This window comes from Protopterus annectens, chromosome 8.part0 (genome assembly GCF_019279795.1).
Source record: "Protopterus annectens isolate FY-2018-M chromosome 8.part0, PAN1.0, whole genome shotgun sequence".
NCBI classification, from domain to species: Eukaryota; Metazoa; Chordata; order Ceratodontiformes; family Protopteridae; genus Protopterus; species Protopterus annectens.
The window spans coordinates 1,713,854,415-1,713,879,115 of NC_056741.1; the positions used below are offsets into that span (position 1 = coordinate 1,713,854,415).

Here is a 24,701-nt window from a genome sequence, read left to right on the forward strand (position 1 = left end):
CAACAGCTCTGGGTTTGACATGGCCTTGTATGTTAAGCAGAGATTGCCTCTGAGTAGACTATTTTCCTGCAGCTAGTTGAACCACTGTTTTTTTTGGACATTTTACTTTGGATTTCCAACTGTTCAACTGTTAGTAAGCTTATACTGTTTTACTTTATTGTTGTTTATGGCAACCCAATGCATAGTATGGTTTCTCTAGCGTTCCTACTAAGATTCTTGATGTATTTCTGTGGACCTTGTTGCCAGATCAAATTGTTCCCCAGCCTGTTACAGTATGATATCTGTATATACTCGATTAAGGTGTGTACATTGATGTTATTTTTGGCTTATGCCTAACACTCCTTGCATTTTCATTTTGTTTTCTAAAAGAATTATTTTTATTTTCACTACAGCTCTTTCTCTGTATCCAAACGTTCCATGCTCCTCAACCTTGCATATCCTGAACTAGGAAGCAAATCACACTGCCTGAAGTAAAGGAACTCAGTAATTACTCTCTTACTGCCTCATCTAATCTACCTCAAATCTCTGTACCTTCCAAGATAGGAAGTCTGAAAGTATGTAATTTTTTCCTACAAACCTGACTACTATGTGTTTATAGTAATTACTACTTGCTAGCAGACTAAGGTACACTTCCAAACCTAGGTTAGCCAGCAGCCTTATCCCCCTCTCTACCATCTGCTACTTCACTCTCTGTTTAAATTCTATTGTACTGCCTGCAATTCTGTGTCTCCCTATATAGTCTTTTTTCTTTCCAGACATATAGGAAGCTCTTATCTTTTTCCTTACACCTCCTTAAGGCCATTCCCTCTGCCTAGATCTTTCCCCTCTCACTTCTACTATCATTTTCCCTTAGTAAACTGTCTGTCTTACTGCCACAATATAGCATTTTCTTGACTTTATTCAAACCAGTAAACTTATCTCTCCCTCTAGCTTTAAGCATTTCTCGGACTGATTGTTTTCTCACTTGATGCCAAACACTCGTCTTGTCTCTACCCGCTCCGTTCACCCTGCGGGCTCACTCCGCTCCCCTACCCTACCCCCAAATTCCACCCACCCCCAGTGCACTTGACCTTATACTTCCCTAACCACACCCTCAGCCCTAATCTACCAATTACCTCTCTTCACAAACTCCATATCAATTAACACACCTGTTCACCTTTTACTTAGCCATAACCTTCCACACCCACTCTTATCTATTTTCCCTAAGCACTCCACTTATCATAACTACACTTCAAATTTTCTTTTTCTTTTTTTAGCCAAACCTCCACACCCTACACCTCTAACTATGTATAATCATCATCAGCCTTTTTTCCCCAACATTCTTTTCTTATCCATTGGGCTCACCTTATTACTTACAACTCATTGCCTTACTTCCTATGAATTCTCAGCCTTTGCTACATTTTTTCATCTCCCAAGACAGACTCACCCTTTCTCTCCTAGCACCTCTCTTACACACTGTAACATAACATCCTATTCATCCTTCATTCTACCACAGTTTCATAGACTAACCCATATTAAATACCTACAAATGAAAAAAGGACACCTCTCTCTTTATAAATTGTTTAAACTGTCACTTAACCCTCATAACTGCTTACTTCTACACGGTGACATTCACACAAACCCTGGTCCTAATTTCTCCACCCCAAATACTCTATTAGCCCCTACTACCACTCCCCTAAATGTCCTAAAAAGCCCTAACTCTCTACTTATAATTCAACTCAATATAAGAAGTGTTAATAACAAAATAACCCAACTACATGCCATATTAGACATCTATTCCTTTGACATCTTATGCCTTACTGAAACATGGCTTAAACCTACAACGAAAGATAATGACATTGTCCCTCCAGGCTATAACATTCTCAGACTAGACCGTTTAAATAAAAAGGGAGGTGGAGTAGCAATACTGTTCAAATCTGAACTGAAGATCACATCCTTAGATATGCAACCTCCTCCTCCTAATAACTCTGAAATTTTAACCTCGAAGCTCCAAATTAATGCTAATAAATTAATATACATTATCTGCTCTTACATCCCCCCTGGGAACAATATTAGTACTCTCGAAAATACCCTAAACTGGCTTTCAATATCCCTACCACAAGAAACCATACTCCTCGGTGACTTTAATATTGATTGGAATAGCTGTACAACTCCCAGTCCCACTACGCATATAAACCTCTTTGGCTTCCACCAAACCTTTACCTTCCCAACCAGAATCCACAAACCTAACAAAAAACAAACTACCTTAGATTAGATTCTAGTAAATAAGGACCCCCATCTTTATCAAGCAGGTATACTCCCTGACAATATTAGTGACCATTCTCTTACTTACATCACTAGGCAAAAGACCCACTTTCATAATCTAATAGCTTTTAGAACTACCAGAAACAAAAAATATTTCAACCCAAGTAATTTTCAAGCTGAGCTTAAAGCTTGCAACTGGTCACCCCTAAAATACCTACCTCTTGACAAAGCCATTTCACACTTTAACAAAACATTCTTGCAGATCCTTGAGCAACATGCTCCCACTTTATACTGTCAGAACAAAAAATAAACCAGCCCCCTGGCTGTCTAAGGACACAAGTTAAACATCCAATTAAGGAACAAACTCTGGTCCAAATGGAGAAAAACTAGAAACCCAAGAGATCACCTAAACTTTAGACAAATTCGTAATTCCACAAAAAAATCCATAATCCTTGACAAAAAAAACTTCTACCTCAAATTCCAACAAAACCAACAAAATAATCCGCAAAAGTTTTGGTCAGGTATCAACAAATTACTCCACCCAGGACAGTCCAAAACACCTACCCCCTCAAACCTAACCCAAACCTCTCCCAGCCATATAGCCAACACCTTTAATAAATATTTCTCTGAAACAGTCCAAGCACTAGCAACCACCTTACCACCTACTTCCACTACTAAATTTCCTTCACTAAACAAATTACCCCAGCCTTTTAACCTTCACCCTATCCCAACATCTTTGATACACTCCTTGCTTCTTAAACTAAAACCATGTACACCATCAGCTGGCCTGCTCCCAGCTGAATTCCTGCAAGTCGCAGCTGGTGTACTTGCCTACCCTATTTCTATCGTAATAAACAGAACCATCTCTGAATCTTATGTCCCATCCATCTTGAAAATCTCCCATATCATCCCTCTGCATAAGGGAGGTACCTTAAATGAATTCTAACTTCTGCCCAATAGCCCTTCTCTCCCCTCTTGCAAAAATTATGGAGCGATGCATCCATCGGCAAATACTTCAGTATCTCCTACAAAACAACCTTCTAGTTGACTGCCAGCATGGTTTCAGGCCTCACCATAGTACCACAACAGCTCTTCTATCCTTTACAGATAGCATTAATAAAAACAGGAATACTAACCTTCTATCTTCTGCTCTTTTCATAGATCTCTCAAAGGCCTTTGATATGGTTAACCACCAAATACTATTAAGTATACTTGAATCACTTTCCCTTGATCATCAACTAGTAAAATGGTTCCAATCCTACCTTGAAAACAGGAAACAAGCAGTCCTGTGGGAAAACAATCTATCTTCTCAGCTTCCTATCACCCTTGGAGTCCCTCAAGGATAAATTCTTGGACCTCTCCTTTTCACAATTTTTCATTAATGATCTAAAAACTTCCCTTCCACAAACTACATGCATACAATATGCTGACGATTCAACTCTGATATGTACCACATCCTCCCCTGCTGAATTACAGGCTAACACACAAACTGTCTTTACTTTAGTGGAAAACTGGTTCAATCAACGTTGTCTCCTCCTGAACCCTAAAAAACTAAATTACTGCTATTTACTCCCACACAGAAATCCCCCTCTATCAGTTTCACAGTAAAATCAAACAATAGCACATTAATAGCCCCTGAAACCACCACCAAACTCCTCTGTGTATTAATAGATAACCATCTCACCTTTGACTCGCATATTAACGCTAGTATTAAATCAGTAAATAGAAAACTTGGATTCCTCTACAATTTCTTACAGAGTCAGCAAAGATCTCTATTGCCCAAACCCACCTTATTTCCACCCTACTCTATGCCTCACCTATATATACCAACATATCCAAAACTAATCTAAATAAACTAGCAACCACCTACAACAACATAGCTAACTTTGCCACTGGTGCCCCCTTCCGTACTCACCACTGCCTTAACCTTAAACATCTCGGATGGCTGGAAGTACAAAACCAACTAGTTTACCAGCAACTTATTTTTATTCACAAGATTTTATACCATCCTTCAAACACTCCCATACTATGTAACCTAGTAAATTCTTATAAAAACCTTCCTACCCTAAGATCAGCTAAAAAACTATAAGTCGCCACTAATAATCCTTTAACAAAGCTGGTGACTGCCTATTCTCAAATGCAGTTGGCAATTCCTGGAACAAACTTCCAACTGAGATCACATCCCTTACTTCCACCAACCTTTTCAAGAATCAGCTGAAAAACTTCATTAAAACCAAATAGCTTTGCCCCTGCTCTCAGCCTGACTGATACTTATTTCTCCTATTTCTACTCTAACTCTCAAACTGGATTTCTTTTGCTGAAACTCCTCTACCTTCCATATATTTATTTATTTATTTTATTTTTATTTTATTTTACATTTGTTGACCGGGCTAGTCTAGCTGGAGATATTTCCATTTTCAGTAGCGGCCCGGGGAGAAAAGCTCCACAGAAGTAAGATACATACAGAAAAACCATCATACAAAAATAATAATAATAATAATAATGATAGAGTTAGTAATAGAGTTTGCAAAAAACAAAAAACAAGCAAACCCTTCAATGTAAAGTACTACTACTTGTGTTAATTACTATAACATACAATTACAGTCCAGATAACATTCTTGCTCTCTTTTTTGTATCTCCCCACTATGCTATATGAAGTTCTATGGATATTAAATATCCTTTTGCTTTTTCTTATATAAATTTGTATTTTTATTTTGTATTTTTATGCTTACTGAAACTGAACTAGAACTATTTTTTTTTCTTTTTTGGCTATCAAAAAAAAAAAAATTATTTTACTGGCATTCAATTGTTTACTCATGTAATTATTCTTGTATTTAACTTTTTTCCTTGGGGACTATACAATTAATTTTTTGTAATTGCTATTTCTTGCGGATTATTTGTATAAATGTTTCTTTTTTCTGTCCTTGTTATTGTCTCGGAGCTTTTCTCCTCGGGCCTCTACAGAAAATGGACATATATCCAGTAAGACTAGCCCGGTCAACAAATATAAAATAAATAAATAAATATGTGACAGAGTATAGCTGGAGTTATTTAAGGCGGACAGTATAGGGCATCTGCTTTAGGCTTGTGATTCTTTTAGTGAGGTATTTCTGCAGCCTCTCCAGTTGTTGCAGATGTCTTGAGAGGTACATACCAAATGGCATGTTGTATTCTATCATGGGTCTAATGAGGGATGAGTACAGTGGGACAATGACCTCTTTTTTTCTGGATGAAAAGCTCTTAGTGATGAGGTGTGCCACATAAAAGGATTTCCTGACTGTTGTGGCAATGTGGTTATTGAAGGTGAGACCACTGTCCACCTGCTTCCCTAAGTCTCTTATCACACTTCCAGTGTTTAGTGTACTGCCACCTATGTGGTAATTCACTGCTACATGTTTTTTCCCCAAAGGGGATAACTATACATTTCATGGCATTGAGCTTGAGCCCATGACTCTGGCACCAAGCATCTGTTTCTGTAAGGCCCTTTTGTAGAGTATCCACATCATTTGAGGATTCAATAATGGCTCCCAGATTGCAGTCATCTGTGAACTTTGTTAGCCAGAGACCCTTAGTGTTGGCCTGTACTTCAGAGAAGTAGACGCAAACAAGAGCAGTAATGGGACTGAACCCAGAGGTACTCCACTTGTCACTTGTCTGGAGATGGATTTGGAGTTGGCTACGTCTACAGTCTGGGTTCTGTCAGTAAGCCAGTTGGCAACCCATGGAGTGACGTAGGGATTGATGCTCAGCTTAGTAAGTCTGTCTGTGATTCCAGAGTGGGGGATTGTGTCAAAGGTCTTGTCGAGGTCCAGATAGGCTGTGTGGACGGCCTTACCCTTGTCCACGGCTCTGGAGACTGATTCGAAGTCAATCAGGTTCAGGAGACAAGATCGGCCCTTCACAAACCCAAACTGGGTGGGGTCCAGTGTTTGAAGGTTGCCAGTGTCTTTATTCATAAGTTCTATGCTAATACGTTCCATGACCTTGCAGATCAGGCTCGTCAGACTGATGGGGCGGTAGTTCCTGGGATCCAATGTGAATCCCCCTTTGTGGAGTGGGATAACTGTAGCTGTGCGCTACTCAGTGGGTACGAAGCTTGAGGTGAGGCTATGATTAAACATGACACTTAGGTGAGGTGCCAGTTCAATTTGTAGTTCATGTAGTACACAGCCTGGGATGTCTTCTGGTCCCATGGATGCTGCATTCTTAGCTTTGGAGAGTGTGTTTTTTTTACCTGTGTAGCCTTTATTACTGGAATTTGGCAGTCTTCCGGTATTGAGATGGGCTGTTTAGGGGGTGAGAGGGGGGTGAAGTTGGCACTGAATAGATCTGCTAGGATATTGGCAATATCCTTGGGATCAGTATATTTAATGCCATTCTGTTGTAGCTCAGAGCAGATCTGAGCATTGCCATTTAGATTCTTGACATAGGTATAGAATGCCTTGTGGTTGTCTTTGAAATCTTTGGTAATTTTATTTTCGTAACTAGCTTTGGAGGATTTTATGAGGGATCTCAGCTTTGTACTGAGGCTGGTAAGGGAGTTTTTTGCATCCTGGGATTTTCCTGTTTTCTGCAACAGTTTCTTCCTTTTGTTGTAAAGTTTGTTTATGGCAGGGGGACCACCAGATTGGCTTCCTTTTTTTTGGAGAAGAGCATCTTGGTTCTGTTTGGGATGGCACGATTCATGCATGAGTGGATGTGGTCGTACAATGCCTTAGTGTAGGATTCAGCAGTCGAACTTTCAGTTCCCGTCTGCACGGGTGTCATGAAGTTTGTCACTTCTGACTTAAGTAGCAGGAAGTTGACCTTGGAGAAGTTTTTTATGGAAGTTTCCTTACTGTAGGGTGGGGGTGGGATGTGGATGTTAAGGGTGATTAGCTTATGGTCAGACCTGACCAACAACAGGGTGACCAAGGAGATGTTTATAATTTCAAAATACTGAAATGTCAGATTTCAGTATCTCGAGACGATAAACCCAAATATTTAAAATAGCTAAAGTTCATAATCGCGAATTCGAATGTCGAATTCGCGGTTATGGCCTTACGCTATGGGATGTCTGGGATTGTGTGTTTATGGTGCGAGGTGCCGTGTGTGGATCTAAGTGTTTTGTCAGGTAAGTGAGTGTTTTTTAAGGGATTTGAGTGAAGGTTAGAGTGTGCTGATATGTTTGATGTGTGTGATGGACTGGAGAATGTGCATGTGAGAGTTTGCTTTTGTTTCCTGTTTGTGCGATCTCAGAGTTAGTATATATAAGTAGGGGAGTGGGGGGGGCGTGGCCCCCCCACATGGGGGGGGGGTTGCTCCCCTGCTTATTTGTGTATGAGTTGTGTGTATGTGTAGTTTTTGTTTGTTTATGTTTTGATGTGGTTGTTGTGGTGTATGTATGGTGTAGTGTATGTGGTTTGTTCGGTGTTTTGAATTTTGAAGTTTTGGGCTCGGGGTTTTGTAGTTTCAGTGTTTTTTGGATTCGGTTTCATAGTTTTGAGATACTGAAATTTGATGTTTCAATATTTCAAGATTATGAAGTGAATCTGGTGACCATAGGTGTGGAGCATTGATTTCCCATGTTGGTAATGAGCAGGTCTAGGATATTGGAGCCCCCGGTGGGACTATGGATTAGTTGATCCAGAGAGTTGGAATTTATGAATTCCAAGTACCGTTAGGCAAAGGTGTTGGTACACGAGTAGTTTTCCAGTTAATGGCAGGGTAGTTGAAATCACCCAGTATTAGGGTGTTTGGTTGTATCTTAATATTTTCCAGTATGTTTAGAAAGGTGTAGTGAGAATCTTGAGGCATGGTGGGGATCTGTAGCAAGCTACAGTTTGGATTGCAGTCTTACCTAGTATCAGTTGCACCTGGACACATTGTGTTGGGCAGCTAGCCTGGTGCTGGGAATATCCTTGGTGAATATGGACACTCCTCCACCTTTAATGTTTTGGTCCTGGTTTGGTGGCCGAAAAGTGTGGTAAGAGTTGTAGCCTGGTATTGCAGTGGTGCTCTCTGGAGCCTTGAACCAGGTCTCAGTTACTGCACAGATATCGATGTTCTCCATTTTTAGGAGTGCCTCGAGAGAGTGCATTTTAAGGTTTAGACTTCTAGCATTGAGTAGCATTACCTTCAGAATTTGCATGCTTGTACCTGTTACGGTGGTGGTTTTGTCCTTTGAACTTTGCCTAAAAAAGGCACTATAGGGGTGGCAAGAGCCTTAGCCAGTAACCTGAATCCCAGGGGCGACAGGTGCAGACCATCTCTGGCAAAGCATCGTGGTCTGTCGATCATGTCGTCCCAGGCAGACAGATACTGGATCCCCTTTGAATGACACCAGAAGCTTAGACAATTGTTGAAGTCAATCATTTTGTCCTTATATTGTGGTATCATTCTGGGTGAAGGCAGGATGCTACTCAGGGCTAGGGTCATACCTGCCTGGGCCGCATTATCCGAGAGCTCTTCCATGTCTCTCTTCATGTAGTCCAGGGAGGTATGTCTCAAGTCATTCACTCCAACATGGACAATGACAGAGTCATATTTGTACTTGCTGTGGAGTGACTTGAGTGTATGCATTATGTGGCGGATCCTAGCACCCGACAGGCAGCTGATTGTAATTTTCTCATTGTTCAGCCTGGTGAATGGGACATCAGTGTGCCTGACTATAGAGTCACCTATGACTAAAGTGTTAGGTACGTTGTCTGTATGAAGAACAGACCAAAAATATGAGGCAGAAATCTGGACATTCTGTGAAAGTCTAGACAGTTGAGAGGTATACTGGGTTGTTGGCCTGGAGACATGTACAGTATAGATGTCCTGTGGCCTTGACTAAAGGATTAGCCAGATTAACCCAGGTGGGGGGCACCCATCTTCAGCTGCAGTCAAGCAGAGGATAGGATGTTGGTAGGAGCACAAAGCACTCTCATGGCTACCTGAATGATGCCCCTTGTGAACAGCTTTTGCCACCATGTTGGGTATACCCAGTAAAGTGGAACAAATAGGCTTAAGTATGACTGGGGAGGACTGATAGTTAATAAGCACGGAGGCAAAAAGCAAAAAAACTGGTTGTGGTTTCTAAAACTGACAGTTTCCAGCAGTACTTACAGTGATGGATAGCTCATCCTTGCAATACCCCTAGAACTTCTTACAAAGCCATTCCACTCCGCCGTCTTGTGTTACACACAGCTCATCAATTTGGCATTGGGGTTTATGAGGGTGTGCTTCTTGACATAGATCCTGCAGCAGTAATGGGTTTGACTTCCTCAGACTCTTATTTACCTTTTATGTGACCATCAGCTAATCACTTAATCAGACATTGCTCCCATGTCACCTCTGAAAAAGGACTTATGCGTCTGATGAGTTTATCCACTTAGCATATTTGTCCCCTCACCAAATTTCCATACAGCCATAAACTCTACTTTCTGGATTTATCTCCTGTTTATTTTAACTGGTACTATTCTTGTTCAGTATTACACTCACTCTCTTGTTGTATCTTGAATGACACACATTTGTAAACTAGCAGGTTCTATGTACAACTGGTTATGCAAGTACTTCACATCATCAGGTATGGCCACTTGTAGTTCCTTTATATAAACATCAAACAAATCATCCAAATTTGCCATCTCCAAATATCCCCCCAAATGTATACTGTGGTGCTGTGAACATAGGTTCCTTACACCCTTTCATTATCTGCATATTGGCTTCATGTAGTGCATTGTATATCTTGCTAACTCATCCCTGTTACAGTGTGTTGCATGCCTAGCAATATGTACACATGACTCTTGTGTCCCTTATGTCCTGCATTTCCCTGTCAGAGGTCTGTGTCGTCAATATAACTAAACATAGGTTCATCTGAAGTGTTTGTGTGTTTTAGTTGCTTTTCTGTATATATAAACTTCTCTGTATATGTAGACTAGCTACTTATTCTGCTGTATTGTTACCACTTAAATCGTTTTTCAGTTGAGCACTTGCCTTGCTTCATTTAAAAAGTTTTAAATTGCTAATTATGTAGCGTTTTAATTGCATTTACTGTTTAGGACTACACTCTCAAGTGCGTTAGCCTTTTCTGTGTTTATTTACAGTATTATTGCATTGTTTAGCCTGTTTCAACAACAAAAAAAATATATATATACTATCTTGTTTGCTCGTTTCCCACCTTTTCTAGCCAGTCCATATCCCAGGCCTTGCTTGTCTCAGGACTTTATTTTCTGTGCTCAAATCCATCCAGATCTTGCTGTGGCAGAGGGGAAGTCCTACTGCCTACCAGTGGGACTGGTGAGCATTGTACTGCCTATCTAACGCTAGAGGAGTGGTTTCCAGCTCTGAAATTGTAATTTTATTAGCCTTTTTGGGCTGATTTCTATCCCTTTCAACTTTCTGGCTTAAAAACGTGTGTGTTTGCACATTTTTCACGTTGTGCAGCACTACGAGGCTACAGTTAAACTATTCCAGGTGCCAGAAAGTCTGCTGTTCAAATTTTCCCTTAAAACTAGCTGGTTTCTCAGTAGTAGCACTAAAATCTGAACCCCTGTGACTAGCACTTGTTCTAGAACCTGCTGGAAAGCACTAGGAAGCCTGAAACTGATATAAGCACTCAGCTCTCCTTGTCATTAAGGAGAAATTAATCATAGGCACTAAGCAGCCTACAGTTGCAAATTACCTTGCAAAGGTAAGGGAAAACAGCTCTTAAACCTTACAAAAAAGCACCTGAACAGGCATGTCTAAGGGTCAGCTTCCGGTAATTTCTCCTGTCCACCTGGTGAATCTGGGCATACTGGGGCAATGCGACAACTGCCTCATGTACACAGACAATCCTCTTCTCCTACCACCCAACACTACAACCTGCGAGAGATGCACTTACATAGCCAAACTGGAAGCAAAGCTCTCTCCGGGCAAGACTGTGCTATAGACAGTCAAGAGGAGAAGGCTAACACCCGCATTACACCTCTAGCAACTCATAGCCCATCAAAACCCACACCATCAACTCCCACACATAGCAACACTAAACCCAAATATGCGGAGGCCCTTAACATTAACCTGCCCAAGCAACAAGGACCTACGAAGCCAAAACGCAAACAAACACCAGTCACATCCAAAGTGACACACAGCTCACAACACCAGTGTGCCACCTAACAACAGCCCCTAAGGCAAGACAATGTACCCAACACTTTAGTCACTTAGTCATAGGTGACTCTATAGTCAGGCACACTGATGTCCCACTCACCAGGCTGAACAAGGAGAAAATTACAGTCAGCTGCCTGTTGGGTGCCAGGATCCGCCACATAACGCATGGAGTCAAGTCACTCCACAGCAAGTACAAATACGACTCTGTCATTGTCCATGCTGGAGTAAATGACCTGAGACGTACCTCCCTGGACTACATGAAAAGAGACATGGAAGAGCTCTTGGATCATGTGACCCAGGCAGGTATGACCCTAGCCCTGAGTAGCATCCTGCCTTCGCCCAGAATGATACCACAGTATAAGGACAAAATGATTGACTTCAACAATTGGCTAAGCTTCTGGTGTCATTCAAAGGGGATCCAGTATTTGTCTGCATGGGAAGACATGATCGACAAACCACGTTGCTTTGCCAGAGATGGTCTGCACCTGTCACCCCTGGGATTCAGGTTACTGGCTAAAGTTCTTGCCACCCCTATAGTGCCTTTTTTAGGCAAGGTTCAAAGGATAAAACTACCACCGTAACAGATACAAGCATGCAAAATCTGAAGATAATGCTACTCAATGCTAGAAGTCTAAACCACAAAATGCACTCTCTCGAGGCACTCCTGGAGAACATCAATATCTCTGCAGTGACTGAGACCTGGTTCAAGGCTCCAGAGAGCACCCCTGCAATACCAGGCTACAATTCTTACCACACTTTTCGGCCACAAAACCAAGACCAAAACGTTAAAGGTGGAGGAGTGTCCATATTCACCAAGGATATTCACACTTCCAGGCTAGTTGCCCAACACAATGCATCTGAAATTCTCCAGGTGCAACTAACACTAGGTAAGACTGCAATCCAAATTGTAGCTTGCTACAGATCCCCCACCATACCCCAAGATTCTCACTACACCTTCCTACACTACACATACTGGAAAATATTAAGATACAACCAAACACCCTAATACTGGGTGATTTCAACTACCCTGCCATTAATTGGGAAAACTACTCCAGTACCAACTCCTTTTCCCAACGGTTCTTGGAATTCATAATTTCCAACACCCTGGATCAACTAATCCATTGTCCCACCAGGGACTCCAATATCCTAGAACTGGTCATTACCAACATGGGAGATAGATGCTCCACACCAGTGGTCACCCCCTCATTGGTCAGGTCTGACCATAAGCAAATCTCCCTTGACATCCACATCCCACCCCCACCCCCGAATAAGGAAACTTCCTTAAAAAACTTCTCCAAAGCCAACTTCATGCTACTGAAGTCAGAAGTAACAAACTTCACAAGACGCACACAGACGGGATCTGGATGTTCGACTGCAGAATCCTACACTAAGGCACTGTACGAGCACATCCACTCGTGCATGAATCATGCCATCCCAAATTGAACCAAGATGCTCTTCTCCAAAAAAGGGAAGCCAATCTGGTGATCCCCTGCTATAAACAAACTATACAACAGAAGGAAGAAACTGTTGCAGAAAAGAGGAAAATCCCAGAATGCAAAAAACTCCCTCACCAGCCTCAGTAAGAAGCTGAGATCCCTCATTAAATCCTCATCAGCTAGTTATGAAAATAAAATTGCCAAGGATTCCAAAGACAACCGCAAGGCATTCTATAGTTATGTCAAGAATCTAAATGGCAATGCTCAGATCTGCTCTGAGCTACAACAAAATGGCATTAAATATACCGATCCCAAGGATATTGCCAATATCCTGGCAGATCGATTTAGTGCCAACTTCACTCCCCTCTCACCCCCTAAAGGGCCCATCTCAATACCAAAAGATTGCCAAATTCCGATAATCACAGCCACACAGGTAGAAACAGCACTCTCCAAAGCTAAGAATACAGCATCCATGGGACCAGATGACATCCTAGGCTGTGTACTACATGAACTACAAAATGAACTGGCATGCCACCTAAGTGTCATGTTTAATCATAGCCTCACCTCAGGCTTCGTGCCCACTGAGTGGCACAAAGCTACAGTTTTCCCGCTCCACAAGGGAGGATCCGCCTTGGATCCCGGGAACTACCGTCCCATCAGTCTGACAAGCCTGATCTATAAGGGCATTGAACGCATTATCATGGAACTTATAAACAAAGACATTGGCAACCTTCAGACACTGGACCCCACCCAGTTTGGGTTTGTGAAGGGCCCATCTTGTCTCCTGAATCTGATTGACTTCTTCGAATCGGTCTCTAGAGCTGTGGATGAGGGTATGGAGGTCCATACAGCCTATCTGGACCTCGCCAAGGCCTTCGACACCATCCCCCACTCTGGAATCATAGATAAACTTACTAAGCTGGGCAGAAATCCCTACGTCACTCGATGGGTTGCCAACTGGCTTACTGACAGTACCCAGACTGTAAAAGTAGCCGACTCCAAATCCAGCTCCAGACAAGTGACAAGTGGAGTACCTCAGGGTTCAGTCCTGGGACCACTCTTGTTTGGCATCTACTTCTCTGAAGTACAGGCCAACACTAAGGGACTCTGGCTTACAAAGTTTGTAGATGACTGCAAACTGCGAGCCATTATTGAATCCTCAAATGATGTGGATATTCTACAAAAGAGCCTTACAGAAACAGATGCCTGGTGCCAGAGCCATGGGCTCAAGCTTAATGCCAAGAAATGTATAGTTATCCCCTTTGGAAAAAAACATGTACCCATGAACTGCCACATAGGTGGCAGGACACTAAACATCGAAAGTGTGATGAGAGACTTAGGGACACAAGTGGATAGTGGTCTCACTTTCGATAACCATATTACCACAACTGTCAGGAAATCCTTCTACGTGGCACACCTCATCACTAAGGGCTTTTCATCCAGAAAAAAGAAGGTCATTGTCCCACTGTACTCATCCCTCATTAGACCCATTATAGAGTATAATGCCCCATTTGGTATGTACCTCACAAGACATCTGCAACAGCTGGAAAGGCCACAGAAATACCTCACTAAAAGAATCACAAGCCTAAAGCAGATGCCATATGCTGACCTTCTAAAAAAACTCCAGCTGTACTCTGTGGCATATCGTGTACTCAGAGGTGATCTCTGCTTAACATACAAGGCCATGTCAAACCCTGAGCTGTTGGACATGCTCCACTTAAAGAAATCCCAATCCCTCAGAGCCACACGCTCCAGGGATCTAAACCTTATCATCACAATGAACAAAACATGCTGGAGGGATAGGTTCCTGACCCAGAGACTCCCCATACTCTGGAATAGACTGCCCATACATGTCAAGCAGAGCGCCTCATTGGCCCTCTTTAAAAGGAACCTTGATAATTGGATGGGAGATAGGAAATTCACCCCGGGGATCATGTCACTCGCCCTGCTAGACAGGGGCCCAGAGAAGTAAATATTGTGGGAAAAAAATTCCAGGGAATTGTTATGGCTAGGCTTGCATAGGCCTTAGGGCCGATAGCCTAGTACCAACCTATGAACCTGTAAACATGACAGTCCTGTTGTACTGTGTTACCCTACAGATGTTGAATGCACTGCTAGGCTACTTTAGCAGGTGGGCTTTTAGTCTCTAGTATTTATATGTCTACATCCAAAGAATGCATATAGTCCTGTGTTCCACTGCTTTTGGCCTTTAAGTGTTCTCATGCAAAATGCTGCCCTCACTTCTTGTCACACTAATCAGTTCCTCGTAGTGATGCTGATGATTCAGTAAATATCTCTTTATTTGAGTCATACCACTAACACAATGAGCTGTCCTGATCACCTGGTGCTAGCCATGACTGGTATGGCTCTGTGGAATCTTGACTAATGTGCTCAAGCAAGCAGCTTGTATTGACTGGTTTTACCACAGCTGTGTGCGACAATTGTTTAGTGCTGCATTGCTATGCTATGATGAATGTCATGTAACATCTGAAAATGTGTCCTTGCACTCATGCCAGTGTTTTGTTGATGAGGTTGTGATGATCCCCTGTACAAAATGGGCATCTGACACAAGCTTGCTAGGATAGTGAGTGAGGCCACACCAGCCTTACTGGTTTTAGTGAGCAATTCCATCATTGGTACAGCAACCTGTGCCAGTCCCATTTGGACCTACTTGAAAAGATCGAAACAGAATATAAGGAAAGAGTACTGGGCACGTATTGTAAGAATTTTACCTCCAGTTACTGTGTCACCTGTTGTACTTGTGTACTAAGGTTTGCATATTTTCTTTTAAAGAGGTTGAACATACTAGAATGTGACTGTCCCAGCTGTGAAGTGCGTATGCCATGTGCAACACCCTGATGTGTAACTGGAATTATATGTGTTTGTCATACATGCGTTCTATGCTTCTCTTATCAGTCTACAGGTTCAGTTAATGGTGTAGGTTATGGAGCAGTTGTAGTCATCCTTGCTTCAGCTGGCTAATGTGTCTGGTACTGAGTCAGCATTAGATGCTAGGTCTGCCTCACAGAAGAGAGATAGAGGTCTGCTGAAGGTAACATGATGATGGATCACTGCTTGCCTTTTTGACCTTTTCACAGTAGGGGAGCAGAGACTGCTTTTCTGTCAGTGGGATGGAGCTAGACTCCCATCATCAGCTGCAGTTGCTAGTGTCACCTGAGGTGTTACAGCAACTTAGTGCCTGCCTCATCATAATGGTGCACCTCCTGGTATGACTAGTCAGGTGATTGTTATACCATGACCATTGGTCCACAAGTGGTGCAGCCTGTCCATAATGTCAGTTACAGAGGTGAGTGATGTTTGGGTGTTGCCTGACTAGCATCTGGCTATATCCTTTTCCTTCTCTCCTTCCAGATATCCCCCTTCCTGTTGTGGTTTTTCCCCTACATTGCCTAACCCCTCACATCACCAGTTATATTTCCTCTGTTCATCCACTGTTGTCCCCATCTTTTGTGTACATACTGCCCCTGTCTGTCTGCATTTTATGTTTGTCTGTCTGACCCTGCTACTTTCCCTTCTCTGTCAATTTCCAATAGATTCATCTGTACCTATACCACCAACCTCTCTTCTTCTCCTTTTACTACCCCACAAAAAAAGATTGCCTTTACCCCAGCTGTGATACCTTATAACTATCCTTTTCTTTCTATAGTCCTGTTTCCTATCTCTCATTTTCCTCTCCATGCCAGTAATGAACTGGATTGACACATTGCAGTGCTAGGCCTTTTGTAGGCTCTCTGAAGAGGCAGTTTTGTGATGTTTCATTGTGCACATTAGTGCTGTAGAACTGTGCTCATGTAGCCTGCCTTGGCAATGTCAGCAGTATCATTCATATTCCTTCCGTAACTCATCTTTGCCACTGGACTCACAGCTTAGTGCTACTCTTCCCAGCAGTGCATCCCTTCCAGTCTGCTGTGCAGTCATTTGCGATGTGTTGACACTGCTGATCATAACACGTATCTTCTTTATTTTGGGTCACATTGCACTATCAGCTGCATGTCGTATAGAAGGCACCTGTCTGTGAATTCTCGCTATTATGTGTTACCTGCATAGCAAGTATTGGCATAAGCTGCTGATGTAACATTGCAGTACTCTGCATTGATATGTCATTAGGCCTGGAGGTGAGGTAGGGACCGGGTTTACATGTCTGAGTTGCATTGCTAGATTGTGGTACTGTATTCTGTTTTAATTCTGTTTTATCATTACATTTGATACCTTCTGTCAAATAAATTGTTAAAATCAGACTGTAAAAATCATTAGGCTTTTCAAAATGACAGTCAATAACACAGGAAACTCAAGTTCAAATAACGTTTCTTTACTAATGTACATTAGGAGGCAAAAAAACTATACAAAACAAGTATAGAGTTTTGACTGCTCTATACAGGAAATACCTTCAATTATATAGCATTTACAATCGGCTTTTGCCCACCTTACTGACGTGGTCAGTCACAGGGCATTTACATCACTATAGTCCACAGTATTCCATTCATAAGAAGATGCTGAGGTAATGCTTTTTAAATACTTTCCCATGAGAATAACACAGCCTTGCAAGGCACCTGGTCAATTACAATGTCTTCCTGTAAATGTTGCTTCTTCCAAGGTTTTAGATCAGTTCGAATACAATAGTCAGTTCATCTCTTAATACGTTCCTTTGTCTCTCTGGTAAGCAGCTGCACTCTATCTTTGATAGTGTTCACAAGGCCATCCTTCTCGGTGGAAGGAAGAAAGATATACATGCATACATATTTATTTCTCTCTAACCCAGCAGATAATAATTGCTGAAAGACATAAGCCTGCTGAGCTGGCTACTGCCAGGGTCAGAGGTTAACCACACTGCAGCTAAGTTTCAAGCAATTACATGCAAGATCATTTCTGCTGCCATATTGTTAAATAGAATCAAATGCATTACATATTATACTGTTTCTAAACTTGCACTACATATATGTTTAAGTACATATTTTTCTAACAGTTTATATATGTTTAAGTACATATTTTTCTAACACCTTCCATTCCCCCTTAAACACTACATGAATAAGCAATGGTTGTTTGCACCAGATCTGCCCACCAGGTTATAATTTTTATTAAAATACAGGTAAAATGATTTTAAAATAAAAATCACCATACTTCTGTCTCTTTTTCTGCACCATCTGTTTAGTCTCATGATATCACTAGGATTGTTTTCCATTAAACTTTTTCTTCATTCTCAGGATGACCTAATATCAGAAGTCAGCCTTGATGTCCTTCCATATCACTGTTACAGTATTTTTTACAGTAGGAATCCCCTGCAAAGAGCAGCCCAACATATGGCCAGTATACCAAAGCCTTTAGGTTGTAATGGGTATGCCGTATGTCACACGTGTGATCCCCACGCACAGCATAAGGCGTAAAGGTGACTTTTGGATGTACCATCCTCATAATTTCTTTGCCACCAGCCAAACACCATCTTCAGTTGTCGGTTTGAACACTCATTTGTCTGCTGGTTACCTAGCCGCTTCAGGGGAGTGTCCCATTGGGGGTTTTGATTCCTTGTCTTATTTTGACATTGTTGGGTTATTGACTTCATGTCATCCAGAAAGGGGAAGTGCCAGTTTGGGAGACAGATTCCCCATAAAGACCATCACGGGTAGTGTTTATTTTGCTTAGGTGCTTCTTAAGACCGTATGTCTTGTGCTGTTTGTCAGGCTGTACATATGCATTGTGAATTTCTCCAAGTATTTTTATTTACTATTTTTTCTGTGTACTTCACCATGTATATATGCCTACCTTTCATAACAAAATCTGCTTGCTCTATTCTAATTAACAATTATTATTACCTCTATAAAAATGTGCTTTTCTTTATTACAACTGCAACAGTAATTACTAATTACTAAGTACTTCGTAATTACTAATTACTAAGTACTAATTACTACAACAGATCACTCAAGCATCTTTCTCTTCTGTTGAAAGCTGGCTGTTAAATGCTAAACTCCTCCTCAACCCAAATAAGACCAAACTCCTCATCTTTCAACCCTCAAAATCTACCCCGAACATCCCCCATTTCAACATACTTGCCAAAGACAACACTTCCATCTCACCAACAGCCCACACTAAGTTACTCATTGTACAGATTGACAACAAACTCAAATTTGACACTTACATATCACTCACAATAATAAAAGTCCACAAAAAACTAGGTGCCTTGTATAGAAACCAACAATACCTAACCAAACCAGCTTACCGCAACTTCCCAACTAATCTCAACCCTACTCTATGCATCACCCATACTCACAAATCTTCGACAGTCAGACCTAAAGAAACTCGAAGCCTGCTACAATAAAATTTCTAAATTTGCATCAGGGGACTCCTACTGCAGTCACCACTGTGTCTCCCTTAGAAACCTAGATTAGCTTGAGCTCCCTCAACTCCTACACCTAACCCAACTTACCTTTGCTCATAAACTTGTAAACCACCCTCTTAAAATTCCCTCACTTCATACACTTCTCCAACCCTACCAATCTTCCAGACCCCTTCGCTCCTGCAACAAAAATCTACTCCAAGTCACCAAACCCAACAACTCGGCATGGAAGCGCTATTCTCCTACTCCATATCCAAAATCTGGAACTCCCTTCCCACTGCCATAACTACCCTCCCTTCCAGCAGTCTCTTCAAAAATGTTCTTAAAGCACACCTAAAATCTATCTGGCTTTGTCCTTGTCCATACCCCAACTCACCCCCCTTTCTCCTGTACCACTAATTAGCTGCCAGCTCTGCTATTAGCTGCCAACAGGTTATCATTGCTGTTTCATACCCTTTAACTGGCAGATGATTGCAGTATGATGTTTACTCTTTTCTCTATGTGAGAAATTAATACTGCTAGGCAAATGTCTTGCACCTTATATTGCTATTATATCTGACATATGTCATTACCTGTCAGACTGTGTCTTTGCTATAAATACGCTGGTTTTTTTCCCTCTGAAATGCTAGATTATACTTTTATATTATGTGAAATTTTGCTTGTCTGAATATATTGAGCCTTCCTTGTGATATTATACTCTGACATATAGGTAATTTCTCCTGTTGAAATGAGTCTTTACTATAATTATACTGTTTCTTTTTTCATCTGATATGCTAAATTGTATCATATGTCTGAATATATGGAGCTTTTCTCCCCGGACCTCCGCTGAAAATGGGCATATATCCAGTCGGACTTTCCCGGTCAACAAATGTAAAATAAAGTAAATAAATAAATATTACTTTAATTGTATACACTTATACATGCTTACTGTATTATGTAATTGTTACTACTTATAATTGGAGCTTTTCTCCCTGGGCCTCGGCTGAAAAAGGACCTGTGTCCAGTTGGACTTTCCCGGTAAACAAATGTTTTTTCCCCTTCTCCTCAATCTGCTTGTGAGAAGGTTTTGCACACCTTGGATTTGCATAGACAACCCAGATGTCATCTGGCTAAGATTAAAGCTTTTCGTAAATCTAAGCAGCTTTTTGTTTTCTTTCATCCTAAGTCATTAGTTTTTGCTGTTTCCAAGCAAACCATTCCTCCTTTGATTTCAAAAGCTGTTTCTTTGTGCTACTCTCGTCATATGAAGTGCTTTCCTTCCTCTGTTAAGGCTCATTCTACTAGGGTTGTGGCTTTTTCTGGTGCTTTTTTAAGGGTTTAGATACTAAGTCTGTTCTTGAGGCAGCTACCTGGACTTCTTTGCATACCTTTACTGAGCACTATGAGTTGCATGTGATTTCCAGGGCCAGAGCTGGTTTTCCAGGGCCATTCTCCTGCCGTTCCTACTAGGGCTTTTCATTTCTGAGGATGGGACATCCAGACATCACCTTAATGCCATATGCCATGCACAGGGAGTATACGTGTGATGTATGGCATACCTATTACAACCTAACGTCTTTGTTATACCGGCCAGCCATTGAGCTGCCCTTGGCAGGGGATCCCTATTGTATGGAAAACTGCAACAGTGAAGAGAAGGACATCTACTGTTATGGTAAGATTTTGCATAACTGTACTTTTTTTTTTTTACCTGTCCCAAACACTTCAGTTAATGCAAGACATTTTGAATTCTTACAATTGCAACCTTTGAATGAACTGTCTGGGCACGTTTATTTTTCAGAAAACACAAGTAAAAACAGTGCACAGTATTTGATTATCTTTTAAAGTCACCTTCTGTCTGGTTCCTTCAGTGTAGTGAAATGAATGGCTGTATTAGGCAAGCTTCTCCTCTTCCCCTCCTGTCCCAAAGGCATATTTATCCAAACAATGAACTCCAGATAAAAGGCGTGATTCAAAGCATGCTGAAAACCTGTTGCAGATGTTTTTTGGTCATCTTCCGTCTTGATATGTCATGCTGTTGTACCTGTCCATTGAGCACATACACCCTCTCCTATGTATGCTTCTGAAAGTTGCAGCTGCCCTTTCCTTTTTCACTCACACTTCTCCCAGCTTCTGTCAAGGGTCAGTGCCATAATACAGAAGTGTCGCAGCCTCCCACTGAGATAGAAGAGCCTGCTGTCAGTCACAGTAACCACATAAAATATGTATGTCATCTTATGTACATGCTTGTTAGCCCTGCTGTAAAATCAAGTTACAATTTCGTCTCCATATTTTTGAGGATTCTGTCATGTAAGAGGATAAGCAGTGAACTCTAATGCTTTGCTTGAATCTGTTACTTTTAGCTACAAGAAACTCAAGTCATTTTTTTCTTTCTTCAGGGAGAGTTTCCTCACATGAAACATTTCTCCAGTCTATCACCTATCCCAGGATTTACCAGTTGGCTTCTTGGAGCCCTGTCTTCACAGGCAAAAGAAATGAGTGGAAGTGACATTTTCACAGATGCAGAGTATCAGGAGATCTCAGAAATTGTAGGCAGTCCACCCATGGAATCACTTAAACGTCTCTTCAGTAATAATGAATGGGTTAGATCTGAAAGACTTGTAAACATTTTGGAAAAACCTCTTATGAAGCTGTGTGCCTGGTACTTGTACAAAGAAAAGCATCGTGGCTATGCCCTTAATCCAGTTGCAAACTTTCATCTTCAAAATGGTGCAGTGTTGTGGAGACTGAATTGGATGGCAGATAAAAGCCCTCGCGGCATCTCAAACTCTTGTGGAATGATGGTGAATTATCGATATTTTCCAGAAGACACAAGTAATAACAGTGCACAGTATTTAGCAACGAAGCACATTGAAGCCTCTGAACAGATTTTGAACTTTGTATCCCAGTTTCAAAAAAATAGCAAACTTTAGGTTAAAATCATGCCAAGTTTTCAGTGCACATTAAATTGTGACTGTTTTTCCAAGCTGTTTGTTGCATACTGTGAACATTGTCAAGTCATATAATTTTTTTTTAATTTTTAAACTGAAGCATATGGACTGTGATCCTGTTGTAATGTTGAACCAAATAGCACCCACAGGTTATTTGATATTTTGCTGCAAATTCATATAGACATTTTGTCTCTACAGGAAATTGTGTGTTTGAAAACAGGGCTTTGCAGATGTATATTTAAAGCTGTCCTGTTGCACTAGGGTAGATAAGTTCATCATTTCATCTCTTTTGTTTTAAATGCATTTTTTGCAGACTTTTAACAGTGAAGTAATACCTATGTACTAGTTCTGACGTATTCTTTCCAGAAATTCTCTTAAAGTGGATCTGCTGATTTTTGTCATCATGCTGTTTGGACAGAATAGGTAACAGCACTCCTTAAGCACATTACATACCTTATATCATATTTTACAATTACTTTTTATTATTTCAGCCACTTTGGGCCTTATTTGAAAGTACATTGTTAAATATTTTGTGTCGTAATAGACCACATAATTTCTGAGTTTTAAAATGACAACCCCCCCCGTTGCATATGGTATATGTTTTGGATTCCTGTATAGAGATGTTTTAAGTCAACAGTTCAAGAAACATAGCAGTTTTATTAATAGTACTTTTACACTGTTATAGGACGCTGTATGCACACTTCTATAACTAAGCTAAAATTCAAGACTCTGTCTCTAAAACATGACCCTTTCTGCTAACATACAACAAAAACAAAAGAGGCTAGACTGCTGTTCACATATCCTGAGTTCTTAGCTCAGTCACACAGCTGACATTCAGTACTCTCTCTGAAGCACCATCCTTTCTGCTAACAAATAAACAAAAAAAAAATTGACTGCTGCTCACACAGCCTGAGTTCTTAGCTGAGTCACACAGGTACATTTCAGCAGGGAGCTCAGAGTGTACCATTGTGGTGATGTTTAGTCACTGTATTATTCACTTACGGCTTATAGTGGATTGCTGTACTAATTGTTAATGTTAAGTTGTCTATCTCGCCTTCATTCTTGCTGGTTGGGTTCAGAGCCAATCATCGGCTCCGACTCGGCCATCTACTAAAGCTCGAGAGCTATTTACTGGCTCAAGGCTTCCCCATATCCCACAATGCTTGGCGCTAGATACCCAGATCTCATTTGCCTCTTCAGCTATGAGGTTGCGAGTTTACTGGCTCAGGTCGTATTATTCCTTTTTTGTATTTTTAGCTTAATATTTACCTTGTATTTTTAGTTTATTTAGATAGTCTTTCCCTCTTAGTGTAGTTAGACTGTGTATCCCCTATTTTATCCCACCTAGGAAACTCGTTTTTTTGTTAGAGAGTTTTCTTCCCTTCCCACCCTCTTGTTTCTTCTCTTTAGCGGCTAATCCCTCCCCTTTTGTTTTTTAATAGGAATAGTGTTTAGCCTTATAGTATTTGTATTTTTTATTAAGAATACTTGTTGTTGTTAAAGTGTGGTGATACCTTTTTGTAATTGTTATTGTTAGCTTAACTATTGCGGGTGTGTGAGTTTTGTTCTGCGTGCCTTGTTTAAGCACTAGTTTAAATTTTTCTCTCTTTAGTATCCCCTTGCACTATGTCTAAGGATACTAAAGTTTCAGGTTTCAAGAACTGTGACTCGTGCTGTCAGAAGATGTCTCTGACAGACGGTCACACTTCTTGTGTGTATTGCTTGGGTTCCCTACACCTGCAGGACTCCTGCTCGGTCTGTCACACCTTCAGCCCGAGAGTCCTGCAGGAGCGTAGGAACAAGCTCATTTTGAGAGGCTTACTTAAGCCTGAGGGATCCCCGGCGAAGCCTCAGTCGGGGAAATCCTCAAAGCCCGCCAAACCGCCGGCTCCCAGTTCGGAGCCGTCGCCGGGCGGAGCATCTTCCTCCTCTTCGGTTCCGGCTGGAGCCAACACCTCTAGGCCTCAATCAGCTCCGACTTTAGTGTCGGAACCATCTTTGGGTTGAAAACGTTCAAGGTCCCCTTCCCATGAATCGGTTCGTTCGGCTCCGAGGTCACCATTGCTTCAGTCCGAACCAAGCCATAGGTCCCACTCCTCTCCATCCTCCAGGCTATCTGATCATGACTTGGAGAGGGTGGTCAGTAGACTCCTTAAATCGCAGGCCCTAGCCCAAATGCTAACCAGCCCTTCTCAACAGACTGTGGCTGTCCCGGTGTCTTCAGCAATTCCTCCTCTGACTCCCCCTTTGTGTTCGGAGCCGGAGCTGGTTGGGGCTCAAATCTGGGAAACGTCGGAGCCGATACCACACCTTTCGGCTCCTTCGTCGGCTCCGATCTCTTCATTGGCTCCGTCCTTGGAGGGATCTGGGCGCGGGACTCCCTCGTCTGCTCCGAGGGGGCGAGTGGTATCGGACCCGATCTGACCCCGTTCTCCCTCTCGGAGCTTCAGTGCAGGTGAGCTCGGCCCTGACATCGGCCTTGGAGACGTCCCTCTCGGTGCCGGCAGGGATTCACGTCTCTTCAGAGCGGGGACCTTCTGCTCTGCCTGATAGGGGCACCCTGACAGATAGGGGCGCCTTCGAGGTCATGAGCGTGCTGACTCCTGAGTCGGCTCCTTGATCGGCCCCTTCGGCTCC

The 24,701-nt window shown here is 41.8% G+C and overlaps 1 protein-coding gene across 1 annotated transcript in view; it reads left to right on the forward strand.

The window, feature by feature from the left end:
• The window catches only part of MLYCD (malonyl-CoA decarboxylase), a 1,175,690-nt gene extending 1,153,162 nt beyond the window's left edge, over positions 1-22,528 (forward strand). Inside the window, exon 5 of the mRNA XM_044081242.1 lies at positions 21,513-22,528. Within this exon, the coding sequence (XP_043937177.1) occupies positions 21,513-22,046 (534 nt within the window). The 3' untranslated portion in view covers positions 22,047-22,528. The remainder of the gene's footprint in view (positions 1-21,512) is intronic.
• The last annotated feature ends 2,173 nt before the right edge of the window (positions 22,529-24,701 follow it).